The sequence below is a fragment of the Engystomops pustulosus genome, chromosome 11 (genome assembly GCF_040894005.1).
Source record: "Engystomops pustulosus chromosome 11, aEngPut4.maternal, whole genome shotgun sequence".
Classification (NCBI taxonomy): Eukaryota; Metazoa; Chordata; class Amphibia; order Anura; family Leptodactylidae; genus Engystomops; species Engystomops pustulosus.
This window is the reverse complement of record NC_092421.1, coordinates 17,816,204-17,831,076: the sequence shown is the minus strand read 5'-3', so window position 1 is coordinate 17,831,076 and position 14,873 is coordinate 17,816,204. Positions and strand designations below refer to the sequence as shown.

Sequence of the window (14,873 nt, the reverse complement as noted above, 5' to 3'; positions counted from 1 at the left end):
TCCCCACCTTCTATAACTTTTTTATTTTTACACGTAAAAAGCTATGTGACGGCTCGTTTTTTGCGTAACAAATTGCACTTCATAATGATGGTATTAAATATTCCATGCCATGTACTGGGAAGCGGGAAAAAAATTCCAAATGCAGTGAAAATGGTGAAAAAACGCATTTGTGTCGTATTCTTGTGGGCTTGGATATTACGGCTTTCACTTCACGCCACAAATGACGCATCTAATTTATTCTTTGGGTCAGTACGATTACAGGGATACCAAATTTGTATAGGTTTTATAATGTTTTCATACATTTACAAAAATTAAAACCTCATGAACAAAAATGTTTTTTTTATTTTGCCGTCTTCTTGTGCTTATAACTTTTTCATACTTTGGTGTATGGAGTTGAGGGTGGTGTCATCTTTTGCGACTTTTGATCATGTTTTCAATGATATTATTTTTAGGACTGTACGACCTTTTGATCACTTTTTATAGAATTTTAAAAAATTTTTTAAATGGCAAAAAAGTGCCAGTTTTGACTTTGGATGCGATTTTCCGTTACGGGGTTAAACACAGTGAAAAACCGTTATTATATTTTGATAGATCAGGCATTTTCGGACGCGGCGATACCTAATGTTTACTGTTTATTTATATTTATATCAGTTCTAGGGAAAGGGGGGTGATTTGAATTTTTAGGTTTTTTTATTATTATTTTTTTTTTTTTTACTTTTTTAAAATTTTTATTTTTACTATTTTTCAAACTCCCTAGGGTACTTTAACCCTAGGTTGTCTGATCGATCCTACCATATACTGCCATACTACAGTATGGCAGTATATGGGGATTTTACTCCTCATACATTACAATGTGCTGATAGCACATTGTAATGAATGGGTTAACCCGAAGTAGCTTCGGGTCTTCGTGAGACCCGAAGCTACCATGGCAATGGATCACCGCTCCCCGATGACGTCACGGGGAGCGGCGATCCTCAGAAAGATGGCGGTGCCCATGCGTTCTGCAAGAATACACCCGCGATCGGTGCCGGCACCGATCGCGGGTGTTACCGGTAAGCCTTTGCTGCCCGCGAGCCCTCTCCATGCATCGGAACGCGACCGGCGCCGTGAATACACGGCGGGCGGTCGCGAACCGGTTAAAAATGCAGGCCATGGCCTCATATCCAAAATTTACAGTAGTGTCCACTCCAGTATATATCCCCTCCCCTCTTCACATGGCTTGTGTCCAGGTTCATTTGAGACATTTGGAACAAAAAGTAGAAAAAAAACCCACAAAAGTCCTCAGAAGAGCCCCCTTTAAAGAAATATCTACAGCAGAAGCCCCCTTTAAAGGGGTTTTCCTACGAACTATGAATAGGCCCTATCTCCTGGAGCTCACTGATCTCTGTCAGCTTCATAGAAATGAATGAAACACAGTGGCTGTCTAACGGATGCCTCATTCTCGCAATCTGTGGGGGTCTCAGCACTGAGACCCCCACTGATCAGCATGTTAGGCTCTATCCCGTGGATAGAGCCTAACTTTAGTTCGTGGGAAAACTCCTTTAAAGAAATGTCCACAGCAGATGCCCCCTTATAATGAAATGTCCACAGCAGATGCCCCCTTATAATGAAATGTCCACAGCAGATGCCCCCTTATAATGAAATGTCCACAGCAGATGCCCCCTTATAATGAAATGTCCACAGCAGATGCCCCCTTATAATGAAATGTCCACAGCAGATGCCCCCTTATAATGAAATGTCCACAGCAGATGCCCCCTTATAATGAAATGTCCACAGCAGATGCCCCCTTATAATGAAATGTCCACAACAGATGCCCCCTTATAATGAAATGTCCACAGCAGATTCCTCCTTAAATGAAATATCCACAGTAGATGCCTGTTTTAATGAAATGTCCACAGCAGATGCACCCTTTAAAGAAATGTCCACTTCAGAGATCCCCTTTATATGTTTACAGCAGGGCCCCCCTTTACAGAATGCCCACAGCAAAAATTTCGCCTATTAATGAAATGTCCCCAGCAGGACCCTCTTGAAAAAAACCCCTCTGTACTGACCGCGTCTTCCTCTTCTGTGCGCCTGGTCCGGAAGGTAAAGACTGAGCCCCTGAGCTGGGAAGAAGAAGATGAGTATAGAGGTTTTTTTTTTTTTAAAGTCTGATGGTGGATCTTCATTATGGGCCGGGGATAGGGACCACCTATATGAAGATCCGCCATTGATGTACATGCTCAGCGTAAATGCTGGGAACTTCTCTGGTGTATGTGCTGAGCATATGCATAAAATGACATGTGAATGTAGCCAAATGTAGATTTGGTGCCAAATTCCTTTGACTTTTCTTTCTGTGTACTATGACTGGTCATACAGGGTGGGCTGTAGCTAGAGGGTCTGGACCCTCCTTAGTAGCAGTATAAGGAACTTGAGTATTGGTGTAGTAACTGCTACTTGCTGTATATCCTTTCGCTGCAGCATGCCATGTCACATGGATGTCAGCCTTATGTCCCCATCTCCGCTGATTTCATTATGCTGACAAGCGCTAATTAAGAAGTGTGTGTAAACTATGAGCAATCGTCTAATGCTGTTTTCAGAACACACTGTAATTACCCGTGCATTTACATAAGTATAAGATTACCCTTTAAGGCGGAATTGCTTGTAGATGATTTCCCTCTTTAGCTCGTGTGAGAAGTGATTGCGATTCTTCCGTCTTCATTCTATAGAATTTTCCGCTGTGTCTTGTCAGCCCTAATCTTACAATGATCCCCGCGACAGGCAATGCAGAAAATCTTGTCCTATTTACCTATTCGTGTCATATTGAAATTCTAACCTAATTAAAATGAGATGGACTTGTTTAATCTAATTGAAATTCTTGTATTATTAGTTTACACACATATACACGTCCTCCCGGCTGCAAGAAACAAGTCGGCGTATGGAAAGCAGACTCTTTATGCATCGATGATCGGATCTATTTTAATGCATCTGATGAAATGTCAGGCAATAAATGGCAGAACATTGACATGTAAAAGCTGTTCTGATAAGGAGCAGGATACATTTTATTATGTGCACGGGGATCGTCTCCTCTGCATATGCAGTAGGGAAGTAGCTGGGCTGCACAATCCAGCAGGTTTTACACCAAATATATGAATATTTTATGTATCAGCAATATGAATACATTACATACCCAAATAACAATCGTGTTCTTGGTCCCAGTAGCAGAAATCTACAAAACCTTCAATGTGATCAGGATTAAGGTGATACAAACACGGACGTTTGCTTTGAGCAATTTGCTATCTGATTTTTCTATCTGATGCACATGGGCATCTTTTTCATGGATCCATGTGGAGGCTGTAGAAAACTCAGAGCAGGTCCTACTCATGGCTGTATTTTCGGCTCCGTAGAGATGAGTGGACCCATAGTTTCAGTTTGGGTTCAGCCACAATAACCTGGACGTATTGTCGCCTCTTTTTACTAGCCAGGTCCATGATTGGCCAGAGAGACACTGCATTGGCCAATCATGGCAATGGCTATTAGAAAGGGACATCAATTTGCTGGATTGGCTGTTTGGCTGCCAATCTGGCAATGCACCCTGGTCACGTGACCGACCCCGAACTGAAACTGAGTCTTCTCATCTCTACCGCTCAAGTCTTCTCATTGACTAGTCTATGCAAACTTAATACAGATGCGGATGCCATCACTGTGTCGTCTGTATTTGCACATTATTTTAGGTTACACAATCATTACCTTTCAAGAGGTTGGGACAAGCTAGTGACAGCAGTCGCCAGCCATCCTATTTTTTGGAGGATCAGCAAAAACGGATTACTTAGAAACCGTTTTTGTGGATATTCGGCTTGGCAATGGATCATACACCTATCAAACTGGAACTGGAAACACAGAACATTGAGCCTGACTCTGCCATAGATTCCATGAAAAATACTTCATATTCCAATCAATGTTGCCAAAGGGAATGGGAAATTTTTTAAAATGGGGGCACAAAATGGCATTCTGCAGTAACCCTTAGAATAGCACACAACCAAAATCAACCCAAAGGGGAAGATTTCCTGATACATTAGACTGTGGTATTGTATGCAGACAGCGTTGATAAGCAGTAGATCAGTATTTGATGCTGGATGATAGAGTTGACTCATGTTTTGTCTAACTTTTACACAGACATCTGTTTGTTGGCTCAGCTTCCAACTAATTTTTTAGCATTTTTATGAAGGGTGCAGCTTATGAAACCCCACACTTTTTGACTAAGCAACACTCACCTTTATACAATGGGGCAGATTTACTTACCCGTCCCTGCGCGATCCCCGAGGTGCGTTTCCCGACTCTGATTCACTAAAATCGTGCGCCCAATATCCTGCATCTCTTGCTTCCCCGATCAGGTCCGCCGGAGTTCACCTTCTTCTTCCCGGCGCATGTGAGTGCTTGATCTGGCGACACAAATTCAAAGTTAAATCCTGCAATTTGTCTGAAACCGTCGGATTGTCTGGCGGCCCGCCCCCCCATTTCTGTCGCATGAAAGCCGCCGCCGATGCAACAAAATTCGATCGCAGGGGACACAATTCCCGGCGTAATCCCCGAAAAGTCAGAATAACCGACGAAAATGCGGCTGCGGGACCCTTAGTAAATAAGCCCCAATGTGTATTAAGTTGTGGTATATCATATATACATATGTTTTATTTATATAATAATTTTCTTTATTTAAACAAAGTATAACATACAAGATAAAAAGCGATGAATGACATTCATAATTACCATCACAACAATAAACACGCCAGATATATACAGGCAGTCCCCTACTTAAGAACACCTGACTTACAGACGACCCCTAGTTACAAACGGACCTCTGGATGTTGGTAATTTACTGTACTTTATCCTTAGGCTACAATAAACTGCTGTAACAGTTATCACAGGTGTCTGTAATGAAGCTTTAGTGTTAAAACTGGTTCTTATGACAACCCAACATTTTTAAAATCCAATTGTCACAGAGACCAAAAAAATTCTTGCTGGGGCTACAATTATAAAATATACAGTTCCGACTTACATACAAATTCAACTTAAGAACAAACCTACAGACCCTATCTTGTATGTAACCCGGGGACTGCCTGTACACTTCAATACAATTTCACTGAATATATTAGTCTTCATTAACAATTCATCACCTATCGTGATACAATAAAATGTAAAATATATTCCCTCTTCCCCTAACCCGCCCTGACCCCCCCCCCCCCTAGTGGCTGGTGATTATGCATGTTTTGTATATAGATTCTATTATTACTATCATAGGCTCTAGGACGATCGAACCATATTTTACGTAGTCTGTCTCTATCCCCCGCTTGCTTCATCTCATAGCATTCCCCCATAATCATACTATCCATCTTTCTCTCCCATGTCTGAACCTTGGGCGCTATCGCATTTTTCCAATGATACAATGTGACCTTCCTTTCCATCAGGAGACCCTTCATGGAATAAAGCATCATTTCGGCTGACCCCTTCACACCATTTTTAATGCCCAAAATGCAGTTCTTAGAGTCATATGGTATAATGCAATCAAATGATTGTTGCAAGCATTCAATTACTCCCTCCCAGTATCGGGTCAATTTTGGACATCTCCAGATCATATGGATTAGACCAGCGTCCACCAGATTACATCTGGGACACTTCTCCTCTTTCTTTATTTTTGTATCAGTGTAGTTCATCTTATTCAGCTTGTCCGGCCTCAATTCTGGGTTTAGATGCTAATAACGCATAGAGATACAAAATTCATCCGTTTCTATTCAGTTGGAACTTTTTCCTCCTTTCTTAAAAATAAGTATTTATTACTCCTTATTTACTTTCCTATTTGTTCATAATGAGGGAAGCAAAAGATGTCTGATGTATCTGGAGAAGGATGTAAAAGGAGTGACATTGTAGAGCTTACATGCCTGAAGGAGATGTTGCCTTATTGCTATACTGTAAATGGCTATACTTTACATTGCTGACTGTATATTAGGCATAACATGTCAATTTACCTGGTGACCTCCCTTATACTCTGGGTAGCTAAGTTGCTTTCACCTTCTCTGTTGCATCTTTCCTAAAATTGCCACTGAACTGTGCAGGGAAGCTGAAGGGGAGGGCAAGGATGCACCAGATCTGAGGAAAGTTGAGCCGTTTGCCTCAGGCGGCGCCACTTGTCACAAGATGGGGGGAAGCATCAGGAGCGCAGTCATCTGCTGCAAAACAGTAAAAAGTGTCTTTTCACACCTAATGTCAGCATGGGTGTGGGAGACTGCATGGAGAACCCACTTACTAAAAATATAACCTTATACTGTATAATACTACAGGATGGGGCACTGGGGTTGCCATACTATAGCTCGGGCAGCAAAGAATGTAGGTTCACCTCTGGGGAATTGTGATAAATCAATGGAGGAGCCCAAAGCAGAATCAAGGGAGCCATCTGAGATGACTAATTTGACAAATTTAGTTTCCACAATGGTAGGTACCTTTACATTCACAGAAGCATATTATGGCTCTATAGGGGAAATATTCCGAATTATCAGTCCGAACAAAATGAAAAAAAAAAAAACATTTCCCATTTGGGAACTGAAACAATCTGATGGCATTCTCCACACAGGAATTTAAGGCTCCAACACACCAGAACCAATAAAAACGATGTTAACCTCAAAAGTGATAAAGATAATAGTAATAATAATGTCTTTTATTTTCTAGGGAGGATGTCCGAACAGCAAATGTTATTGCGGCAGAGGCTGTGATGTGTCTTGTCATTGACAGAGAGTAAGTAAATGATCATTTGACTTCATTTTAAAGGGGTTTTCTGGGATAACAATATTGATGGCAGGTCCGATCTGTATAATGCAGTGGTAGCGAACCTATGGCACAGGCCGTGCGCCACATTTATCCTGCAGAGTCTGAAAGAAGTGTGCTACATGCAGGGGCGTAACTTGAGGGGGTGCAGAGGGTGCGATCGCAACCGGGCCCAGGAGGCTTAGGGGACCATAAGGTGTCACTTTCCCATATGAGAAGACTAGTACTATAAAACATACATTATAGTCAGGGGCCTGGCACAGACTTTGCACTGGGGCCCTGCAGATTCAAGTTACTCCACTGGCTACATGCCTTATATTAAAGGGAAGCTGTCATCAGAAATTGACCTAATAAACCACTACCACTATGTTGTCAAGCAGTGGAACAGCTTCTAGATCATGTTTCTTTCATGGCCCAGTGAGGTGACATCATCCAGAAAATTGACTTTGAAGTTAGATACAAGATAAATGTATAAAGTCAGGGAGGCGGAGAGTTTAAAACTGAAGTCAAGCTCTCCCTGCCTCTGAACACCTCCTCCATGTGATTGACAACATGCTCTGGACTTCAGGAGATCTGATCAATGATGTCCCTGGACACAGGACCATCAATTACAGTAATGGGAGCGTTCCAATATAGGGAAAGCTTGCGTTAAGTGTTAAACTCTCCGCTTCTATGAGTTCATAAAACCAATTTACATCTCATTTCAAAGTTGATTTTCTGGATGATGCCACCACACTGGGTGATGAAAGAAACATCATCTAGAATTTGATAATCTGCTTGATAACATACTGCTAGTGGTTTATTAGGGCAATTCTGATGACAGGTTTAAAGGTGCACCAAAAAAGTTGGTGCACTCTGTCGGAGCAGTGCAGGGACGCCAGAATCATGAAGAACGTGTGCCACAATTCATGAATCCTGCACACTACACAGGTAATCTGCGCATACTACAGTTTGCACTATTTCTGATAAATCTGGGTCAATGATTTGAAATATGAGGAACTCCCAAATGAGTAGGCACACAACTAAAAACATTTGGGGTTCATTTATCATGGCTTGTACTCCTAAAAACAGGCATGTAAGCTGTGATTTATTTCTCCCCCCTCTACACAAGTTGTGCGTGGAGGGGGAAGTTCCGCGCCATGTAGTGGCACCAGGCTATGGTGCTATTCAGTGACGTAACTTGAAGCTGATGGGCCCCAGTGCAAAGTCTGTGCCAGGCCCCCGACTATAATGTATGGTTTATAGTAATAGTCTTCTCATATGGGAAAGTGACACCATGAGGGCCCCCTAAACCTCTTAGGCCTGGGTGCGATTGCAACCTCTGCACCCTCTCAAGTTACGCCCCTGGTGCTTATCTACATCAGGTTAGACTTTGCGTTTAAGAGCCCCGGCGGCTAATTTATCAGGAGGCTGGAGCCTCTTCATAGCTCCGATCAGTGCCGGGGAGCGGGGGCAGCATCATATGCTGCCATTCCTTGAGCCAGTCTGTGATCTATGTCCCTCATTGAGGTGACATAGATGATATAGCTGGAACAAGATAGACCTGATATTATATGGGGTGATCGGAGAGTTAGTCTACAAATAGAACAATATAAAGTTGCTCACTAGATAATTTACTTAAAAATATCACATTAACCTGTTACAGTCCATAAAAATAGACCGACCCCAATACAAGTGTTATGAACTAACACAGAGGTGAAGCTGCCGAACCCTCGCCCCTACAAGCAGTATTACATATAGGGGTAAATAAATTCCCCCCGCAATATAGAGGAGTAATAACGTACATATTACTAGCAGCTAGATTGTGTATAGCTAGGAAATGGAAGTCTATAGAAATACCAAATATTATGAGATAGCCCTGGCAAACGGATTAAAACAATGGAAAATTAGGAAAAAGATATGGTACTCATGGGAGATGAACACTGATGCTACCCCAATTATTCAGTAAACTTGGGGGAGGGCGACTGAGATAGTGATATTAGAATAAGAAACTCCAGGATTGGACCTGATATGTTGCCAGTTCTACACCACCAGAGAATGTAAAAGTTATGAGCGAATCTAATGTTGAATATATGGAATGTATATGTCTTGTAAGATGTAAGAATAATGTGACCCTACATTGAACTGTAAATTTGTCTTAAAAAAAAATTAACTAACACAGATCCTATAATGACCCCTCAAAAAAGTGATACAAATATAGAGCGAAACACAAGAAAAAGTAAATAATATTACTAAAACAAGTAGTTAGGTGTCTATTTAGCAGGTGGGATGATAGCCAATGGGGCAGATTTACTTACCTGGTCCTGTCGCGATCCAGCGGCGCGTTCTCTGTGGAGGATTCGTGTCTTCCGGCGAATCACTAAGGTAGTGCGCCCGATGTCCACCAGGTGGTGCTGCTGCGCTGAAGTCCGTCAGAGTTCACTGGAGTTCACCGTCCGTTGCTGGGTGCAGGTAAGCGCATGTCAAGCGACACTTTTTTAAAAAAAATACGGCGGTTTTTCCGAATCCATCGGGTTTTCTGACGGCCACGCCCCCCTATTTCCGTTGCGTGTATGCTGGTGACGATGCGCCACAATCCGATCCTGTGCGCCAAATACCCGGGGCAATTCAGGGAAAATCAGTGCAAAACTGTAATATTTGGGTAACCCGACGGAAAAACGCGATTCGGGCCCTTAATAAATGACCCCCAATGAGTATTTCTGCCACCTAGTGCCCCTGTATAGTGGCCAGTGCCGAAACTGCATTCTAATGAAACGTATAGACCTGGAGTTAGGCCTCATACGGCGATAGATCCCAGACTATGGAGGAACACACTTCTGTCTAACCCCTACCCCATAAAAATATATATGTGGCTCCAGTGCGAAATAAGGAAATAACATTTACTGATAATAAGACTCAGAATAAAATGACATCAGAGCAATAATCATCCATATTTATTAAGTTATTAAACACTTTATATATGTCAATCATAAAAGCTGAGTTTTATGGAGTCAGAACAATATAATTTCCTCCAACACATGGAGCGGTAATGATCAGCAGAGGACAGAACAACACTTACACCAAATGATTCATCTCCTAACACAACCATTATTTTGGACTGAAAAGACAATTTGCATCTAATCATTTCAGTCGTTCTCTGTTGTTCCAACAAATATTTTAGGCACTTTGATTGCTTTTTTTTCTAATTTTTAAGTTATCTGTTTCTCATTCTGTTTTCCATATATTGAAACAAGCAAATAAATATATTTAAAAGGGAATATGTCAGCCTTTTGACCCTACAAAGCTACAGACTTGTTAGGTAGAAACCCTTTAGATCTGTGTAATCATACCTTTGTTTGTTCTCTTAGTAGCAGCAGGACTGTGAAAATTACATATTATGTATTGCAGGATTGTGGCTTCTCCAATTTCACAAGTTGTATGTCCTAACACTGCTGTGCTACTCCGCAGACCCTGCCCCCAGCTCTGAGTAAAAGCTGGTTGAATACTCTGGTTGAATGCTGCAACAGTTACTTAGAGCAGGAAAGAATAATTGAAGAGTAGTACAGTGCTGAGTGCACTGAACTCCAGGGCCAATACCGAACACTAGCTTCTGACAGATTCCCTGAAACCATCCTACTCCTTTACATATTTTGTGATGTATTATTACAGTATGTATATCAGAGGTGGTGTGGTCTTTAAGTTGGGACTTCCAAATTTATGCACACTGTGGCATCAGGGTTGGTTTAAGACCACCTTGGGCCCGGGGCTGTATGAATATTACAACCCCTACAAGTCTGGAAGTCAGTTCCTACATATGGTACTAGAATCAAGCTTTTTGAGGAATGAAAGATTGTCTGTTCTGCCTGCTTTCAATCTGTATGTTCAGGAACCTTGAAGGACCTTCAAAGGCACTGAATGGCTCTTGTCTGCATGTGTATTGTGAGCAGGAACAGATGTACAAGGATTTCAATGGTGATGCCCTTTCTCAGTATAAAAGTTGGTGGGTGGTTTGGTGGCCATTGGCCACCTAGAAGGCTTGGGCCCTGAGCTACTGCCCAAGCTGCCTATATTTTAATCAACTACTGTGTTGCTCTGTTTAACACCAGACAACATTGTTGTGTCATAACATGTCAAAAGGCCTGTAAAAGTGGACATACTCTTACTTTACTTGGATGATTTCTTGAATGAAATGTATTCATCTTTGAGAACTATGACAATACCACCAAAAGTAGAAGGCTGCATACAGTGGAACTGCGGCTTATCATCTTAATGCCGGCGCCCACCATCAGGACGCCGTCATACTCTTTATTATTTTGACCCCTACCTGTGGAGTACTGGCGTCCACCATCAGGACGTCCAGTTTTCAGTCCATATAGGGAAAAACTAGTGCTATCATGCACTAGTCTGTGTGTTTGCCTTCCTGATGATCCCGTCTAGAAGCGGGGGAAACGCGTTGAGGCTGTGTATAATATAGTGTGCATGATTATCTAACGTGTATGCGAAATGTTACCCACAATGAGTTTGGTTTGGTGTTTGAGATACGTATGACAGGACTGGGTACTCAAAGAACACCATAAATGTGCATAGATAAGATGTGCACATGGGTTGGATGCACATGATGGTATCAATGAGTGCGTCTTGCCTTCTGTCATATCTGTGACCTGCTATACCGAAACCTACACAGAGATTGACTTACTTCCGTCTAAAAGTGCGGAGTGTGTGTGAAAAATTGAACGCTTCTGTGCATGACGGTAAATGCGTCTTAAATAGTCCAATTCTTCCTCCTCCTAGATTACTACTAATCGATGTGAGATAGATATAGTAGATGTATGCACCTTATGGAGGTTCTATACTACTGAAGGAAGGGTGGATAGATGCTGAGTGGTACAACTTCACAGTCCATTGAGGTGGACTGTAGGACACTAGTGGGTTTACAATTTTACCCCTGTGTCTGCAAACATTCTCCAGTCTTACAATATCCCATATAGGAGAGATGTTATTCTAGGCGTGCATGACACCTAGTGGAGGAATCAGATATTGCTCCAAGTGTTGTTCCATTTGGGTTTAGCCGTCAATAGAGGATAATATACTGATGGCCCTTTTTTTAATACGAATTCCTAGCTGAGATATCCGTTCTCAGCGTTTTAGACGTCAAATTAAAAGTTATATTTTATTATCTACGGTCCGTTTATCCCAGTGATACAGTGGAACTGCAGTCAGTCCATGGTCCTGTCCCCAATCCAGACTGTCCGACAAGAATGAAGTCCAGCACGATTCACCAAGATCGTGCACCCAAGATCCTACATGTGTCGCTTCCCCGCTGAGGTCCGCCGGAGTTCACCTTCTTCTTCCCTGTGGATGTGAATGCATGTCTTGCGACACAATTTGAATTTTAAATCCCGCGCTTAGTCGAATTGCCCCGTTTTTTTTGGTGCATGCAATCGGATTTTGGCGCCAGCTTTCATGTGACACAAATCGGGGGGCGTGGCTGTCGGACAACCCGACTGATTCGGACTAACCACAGAATTTAAAAATCAAATTGTGGCGCAAGATCAGCACTTACATACGCCGGGATGAAGAAGGTGAACTCTGGCGGACCTGAGTGGGGAAGCGACATATGCAGAAAATTGGACGCACAATCTTGGTGAATTGCGTCAGCTCTGAATCCTCGCTGGACATTCCGGATCGGCGGCGTCAACGGGACGGGTAAGTAAATGTGCCCCATTGTGAATGTAAACTTAGAAGGCCACAATGCATTTCAGAAGAGAAACAATATCACGTTACAGAAACTAGATTTTTTTGGTCAGAGATTTATTCTGTCTGCCATACGTGGAGTCACGTAGGTTTTTTTCCCCTACTGTGCTCATTAGCCCATAAGGCTTTTTCATTCCTCCTTCTGGATCAAACCTTTATAAGCTGGACCTGATAGACCTGTGTCTCTATTCAACCTTATCTACTAAGCAGACATTGTGCTTCATATGGAAAATAAAGCCTAGAGGTACAAAATGGAGAACCCAAAAAAGCGACATCCATGGTGTATTTACTATTATCTATTAATAACATACTTCAGACCATGACGTTTTGTCAAAAGAAATTACTGAGCAAAACATACAATTAACTGATTAGTCCTAATAAGCCACTTCTAGCCATCCTGCCCCCACACAATGGTAACATTCATAAGCCTCCTGCTTTATTTCCCCAAGCAGATAAATGAAATGGAAAGGACTGCAGGATAAATACACATGCAAACATTTCCATCCGTTTATGATCCTAATGAGAAAAATGAATAATTAAGTGGAGATGTCAACATTTCAGCAGCAAGTTTTTGCTTGGACAAATTACTTGTTTCCAAGACCTCTAGCACCGGCATTAATAGGATGGAGAGCGGTTGTCTAAAATATTCAACATTAGAGGAAATGTTATTCCGTTGTCTGCGATCCATGCTGAGATAAGAGACAAGCAGAAGTTCCAGCTATGCCCTAATGATTTGTCGGTGCGCCGTGTTACCGGCCTATAGGGTTGTGTATCGGGGGGCTGTTTCCTAACTATGCTTTGTTTTTTTTGCAGCTCTTTCAAGCATTTGATTGGAGGTTTGGACGATGTGTCGAACAAGGCTTATGAAGACGCCGAGGCTAAGGCGAAGTAAGTGATATGTGATGTCTGGATCATTAAAACTAAGAAAGGAGGAGTGGTCATTGGAAAATATATTTTTCATAATACAGAGTATTTATATGTATTCAAATCTGCATTATTTAGAGCAAAAAAACTGGTTGCATGGTATATAAGTTGAGAGTAGTATGGCTTTTGCACACGTAGCTTATTTGTCATGTAGTATAAGGTTACACATTCCTGCAATGCACTTTGTCTATCAATTTTTCATGTTCTTTTGTTTAGTGTTTAAATACAGAACGTATTTTACCAACCCTAAACTAAATCAACATCAAAATGAAACACGATAAACCAGGGGCACTTACTCTTAGACCGCATTCACACAACCATAACCTAAAGTGTGCACAGCAGAGGAGGGGAGAACACTGCTCACCTCTCCCCTCTCCATTGGACTGAACCAAATGTATAGTGGTGCGTCGGGTGATGCACCGCTATTGGGAAAAAATGGATGTATACAAATGGCACTGCCACGTTCTTTGCGTTCAAAGTAGAATCCGTTTATTTCCATAAGACAAGTAAAAACAAGACAACGTGCTTCGCACGTTCTTTAGGTGCTTCCTCAGGTCTGTATCTAATGATGTAGGGTGTGCCATATACACATTTCTGAACTGATATATACATTTTTACACTTATACAGTAAATACCAAAAGTATTCAGACTTTTTAAAATTTTTGATTCTTTGTTTCATTGCGGCAAATTGGTAACATCATAAAAGTTCTTATTTTGCTCATTAATGTGCACCCCATCTTCGCAGAAAAAAAACAAATGTTGATATTTTGCTAATTTATTAAACAGGAAAAACTGAAATATTACATGGTCATAAGTATTCAGACCCTTTAGTGTGATTTTTAACTCACATGTTGTTCATTTCCTTTCGATCCTTCTCGAGATGGTTTACTCCTTCATTGGAGACCCACTGTGTTTAAACTGATTGGACTTGAATAGCAAAGACGCACACCTGTCTATATAAGACCGCACAGAGCACATGAGAATCATGAGGTCTAAAGAACTGCCCAAGGAGCTCAGAGACAGAATTGTGGCAAGGCACACATCTGGCCAAGTTTGCAATTGAAGGAAAGATAAATGTGGCCAAGTAAAGAAATTTCCTGGATGAAAACCTCTCGAGCTCAGTCTGGGCCGAACTTTCATCTTCCAACAAGACAATGACCCTAAGCACACAGCTAAAATAACAAAGCAGTAGCTTCAGAACAACTCTGTGACCATTCTTGACTGGCCCAGCCTGAGCCCGGACCTAAACCCAATTAACTGGAGAGTATGTGTAAGGACGAATGGCAGAGAATTCCCAAATCCAGGGGTGACAAACTTGTTGCATCATTTCCAAGAAGACTTATGGCTGTACTAGCTCCATGGGTGCTTCTACTCAATACTGAGCAAAGGGTCTGAATACTTATGACCATGTAGATATTTTA

The 14,873-nt window shown here is 41.8% G+C and overlaps 1 protein-coding gene across 5 annotated transcripts in view; it reads left to right on the top strand.

Moving 5' to 3' along the window:
* The window catches only part of PRKG1 (protein kinase cGMP-dependent 1), an 859,223-nt gene that overhangs the window by 805,006 nt on the left and 39,344 nt on the right, over positions 1–14,873 (top strand). For all 5 annotated transcript variants that reach the window (XM_072130530.1, XM_072130529.1, XM_072130528.1 and 2 more), the window contains 2 exons: positions 6,700–6,765; positions 13,342–13,416. In XM_072130530.1, the coding sequence (XP_071986631.1) occupies positions 6,700–6,765; positions 13,342–13,416 (141 nt within the window). The remainder of the gene's footprint in view (positions 1–6,699; positions 6,766–13,341; positions 13,417–14,873) is intronic.